This window comes from Charadrius vociferus, unplaced genomic scaffold, assembly GCF_000708025.1.
Source record: "Charadrius vociferus isolate BGI_N301 unplaced genomic scaffold, ASM70802v2 scaffold39, whole genome shotgun sequence".
NCBI classification, from domain to species: domain Eukaryota; kingdom Metazoa; phylum Chordata; class Aves; order Charadriiformes; family Charadriidae; genus Charadrius; species Charadrius vociferus.
In genome coordinates, this window is record NW_009650188.1 from 1950075 (window position 1) to 1953640 (window position 3566).

The 3566-nt window shown below is 63.9% G+C and overlaps 1 protein-coding gene across 1 annotated transcript in view; it reads right to left on the reverse strand.

The window, feature by feature from the left end:
- The window catches only part of CRIP2 (cysteine-rich protein 2), a 5107-nt gene extending 2922 nt beyond the window's left edge, over positions 1–2185 (reverse strand). Inside the window, exons 1-2 of the mRNA XM_009892889.1 lie at positions 2014–2185; positions 1448–1542 (exon numbers count right to left, since the gene is read on the reverse strand). Of these exons, the coding sequence (XP_009891191.1) occupies positions 1448–1542; positions 2014–2185 (267 nt within the window). The remainder of the gene's footprint in view (positions 1–1447; positions 1543–2013) is intronic.
- Between the last annotated feature and the right edge of the window lie 1381 nt (positions 2186–3566).

Here is a 3566-nt window from a genome sequence, read left to right on the forward strand (position 1 = left end):
GCGGGAACCGTGTCCAAGAGAACAAAAAGAGCGTTTGTGGCTGGGGCGGGGGGCCAGCGGGGCTGCCACGCACACCACCCAGCATGTAATACCCACTGGGACCCCGTCCTCAGGCACGAACCCACCCCATCACCTGCTCGGCTCCGTTCAGCATCTCAGCCCTGCTTCGCGCCCCGCGCTCCTGCCCTCCATCCCCTCTGCTGCAAAGCAAAGGGCCCCTTTGCCCCAAAACAGGCAGGGCGGTAGCTGAGCAGAAGCGATGTCCCTTCCCTGGTCACCCGGAGTGGTGCCGTGCCGAAGGCGAGGGCTGGGGGCAAGGATGGGGGGGTGAGGGGGGGCGAGCAGGCAGCGAGCTGGCAGCAGGCAGCTGCAAAATATCGCCAGGCATAAATACCAGTGCACTTGCAGCATTACCATGCTGGAGGGGAGGGTAAACATTTAGCTGGTCTCCCCGCGACACCTTTCCAACCCAACCGGACACGCTGTCTTGAAAGGAGGGAAAAAAAGCAGGGAAGGGCCGAACTCTGCGGTCGCGGCGCAGCCGGTGGGGGCTTGGCTGACATCCCCCATGGGAGCAGAATCCAGCCTTATATGGAGAAGTAGCAAATCCCCAGGGCTTAACCTGGCCCGAAGCACAGATCCACCCGCACAGCCCCAACCTCCCTGGCAGGACCGGTCCCACTTCCCCCACGGGCTGGTGGCAACCAGCACGGCTGTCCCCGCCGCCGCCGCCTGCTCCCCAGCTGTGCCGCCTGCTAAAACCGCGCTAAAGAGCTAGTGACACTCTGGCATGACAGGCACCGCGCAAAGCCCAGGGCACCGGGTGTCACACTGGGGCAACCACACGAGAACAACACAGCTGGCCCGGCGCCCTTACGCTCCCAAGCATGGAGCAGCCGCAGTGGCATTGCACTCCAGCGCAAGCCCCAGGGCACTGAAAGCACCAGTGCCGAGCTAGAATCACCATGGCAACCCGTGCATCCCGGATTTTCGGTGTTTTTAACCATGCTCTGGTGTAGGCTCTCAGAACCCACACGCCTTTGAAGCCAGCGTGATGCCTGAACAAGCCTGCCCGGTGCACGGAGCTGCTTCAAGTGCTTGCCAGGGCACGCCGAGCCCCGCCACAGGCTGCCTGGGAGCCCACACCGGGGTGGCACGGCTGGGGCACCGCACATGGTGCCAGCACCGCTCTGTGGCTTACCCAGGACCGTGCACAAGATCTCTTGAGCACCACAGGTCGCAGCAGCAGCAGCATTCGAAGCCACAGCGTGTGCTCCTGGGTTTGCATGCCGCAGGGACAATCCATCCACATGGCATCGGGTACCCGCGCCAACCTGATTCCTGGGACTTCCCATCCCTAGGGTGCTGGAGAGCCCTGGAGGGACCACCAGGCCACCCCTGCATGGCAGCACAGGTCCCCCACCCCATCCACCCCAGCGGCTCTTACCTCGGCGTGTCCGCCCGGAGTCAGGGTCTTGTTGCAGCGCTCACACTTCAGGCAGAACTTGTGCCAGTCCTTGCCCAGGGAGGACACCTTCTCGGCTGCAGGGAACACGTGAGAGGGGTAAGCGACTGCCACTCCACCTGCTAAAGCCCCCGGGGAAACCGGGCTCTGGGCACCATGGAGGGGGGGGCTGCACTCAAGGGGGGGCTGCTCATCTCCACGCCGCGCAAATCAGCCACGCTGCAGAGACCACAAGGTCCCCGAGGCCATTCAGGCCATGGGCACGGCCCCCCCTGCCTCTCACCCCCCCAGTCCCCAGCTCTGCCATCGCACAAGACGCCCTTTCCCACGCGCCAGTCCAGCAGCAACGGTAGCGTTTTCCTTTCTACTCCCTGCGTCTATTTTTACCCTCCGCGTTACCCAGAACGACCCTGCTCCCATTCAAATATTTGGTGTTACCATGCCCACCCCACCCGGTTCGTCATGCCTCCCCCACGCACACCCAACCTCCCGGGCTGCCGGGAACCTCAGCTGCCTTTCCAGCCCTCTGCCAAAACTGCCCCCGGTACTGCTCCCAATACACCCGCTTGCCATCCAGCCGGGAGGAGGGGACAGCAGACAGCCTCCAGTGTCACCAAGGGTGGACGTTTGGCCCCGGAAAACACCCATCTCTTGGGCACACGGGTGCTGGCCCCCAACCCGGGAGCGGGGGCGACGTGCGGACGGGTACACAGGCATCATCCTTGCATCGCCCCGCAGTGCTGCCAACCCGCTGCCGGCACCAAAAACAGTTTCAAAGCACCAGCAGGCAAATCCAGGGAAGGAAAATGCTTCGAGACCGGTTAAGCAAATGCACCTCCTCTGGTTGGCCCCGAGCCGTACGTCCTCAGGAGCAACCCGGGAGGCAGCAGGGGCTGCCAGTCCTCATCCTGCATCCCTGGCCTCCTGCCGTCCCCCGCTCCCTCCCAGCTCCTGGGGGGCCGGGTGCTGCCCCGTACCCCCCGCTGATTCCCGTTCGCCCTCCCTCTCCCACACACATGTGCAGAGACAGCTGGAAAACAGCGTGATCCCGTTAAAGCCACCGTAAAACTAAATCAGGAGCGCCAAATAAAATATTTAACAAGCAAATAAAAGCGAAACCGGAGCCTGGCTCTGCTCTGCAAGAAGACCTCCTCCGTGACGGCGGGTTTCCCAGCCTTTTTTTCTCCTGAGGACCTCAGCAAATGTCACCTGTTTGCATCAGGTCGAGATGGGGGTCAAGAGCTCCCCGTGGGCAGGTCCTGGCTTCCAGAGCCACCCTCCTCCCAAGGCAAACAGCTGCGTCCGGGGCACGTCGCAAGGCCAAGATAAGCTAAAACAACTGCCATCACCACCCAAAAAAATCAGCCCTGGTGCAAAGCAGCGTGGCCAGTGGCAGAGGAGGGCAGTACGAGGGGGCAGAGCCCGGAGCGATTTCACCGGGGTGCAGGGGAGAGCCCCGAGATCATCCCCGAGCAAGCACACGGAGGATGGGCTTGGGGAACCAGCATCAGCTGGAAGCAGCTCCGAACCCACCTCCGTCCAGGTTGGACCAAACCCCAGGCAGGAGCAGAGGGCAGGGTGAAGGGATGCCTCGCCATAGCCGGGGCTCTGTGCCTGTCTGCTCAAAGCTGCCGGGGCAAATCCCTGCTGGCCCCCAACCCCAGAGGGCTCAGGAGCTTCCCCATCCTTCCGGCTTCCCCATCCCCTCACAACAGGCAGCACACTGGAAAGGGACCAGGGCCGGACCCTGCCATCCCCTTCCTCTGCCGCCCTCGTCCGCCCCTGGGGACAGAGGACCAGCCCCAGAGCACACAGTCGTCGTCATCATCCCCCCAGAATCGAGGGGGACACAGGGGTCCCAGTGCCCCGCTGCCTTGGGGCTGCTGCAGGAGCCCTGCGTCCCCCCAGCCCTCCCCAGCAGGAACCGGTGCCTCCCCAAGGGCGGCCAGGGAGGGAAGCGGAGCGTGATGGTCTGAAAGCAGAGGCAGGGGCTGGAGGCCAAAGGGCCACTCGGCTTTGTCACAGCGGATGCGCAGCCAGGCCAGGCTGCGCTTCGGCTGCGTCACCCCCGGCGCCCTCCCCCCGCCCTCGTCACGGCTCT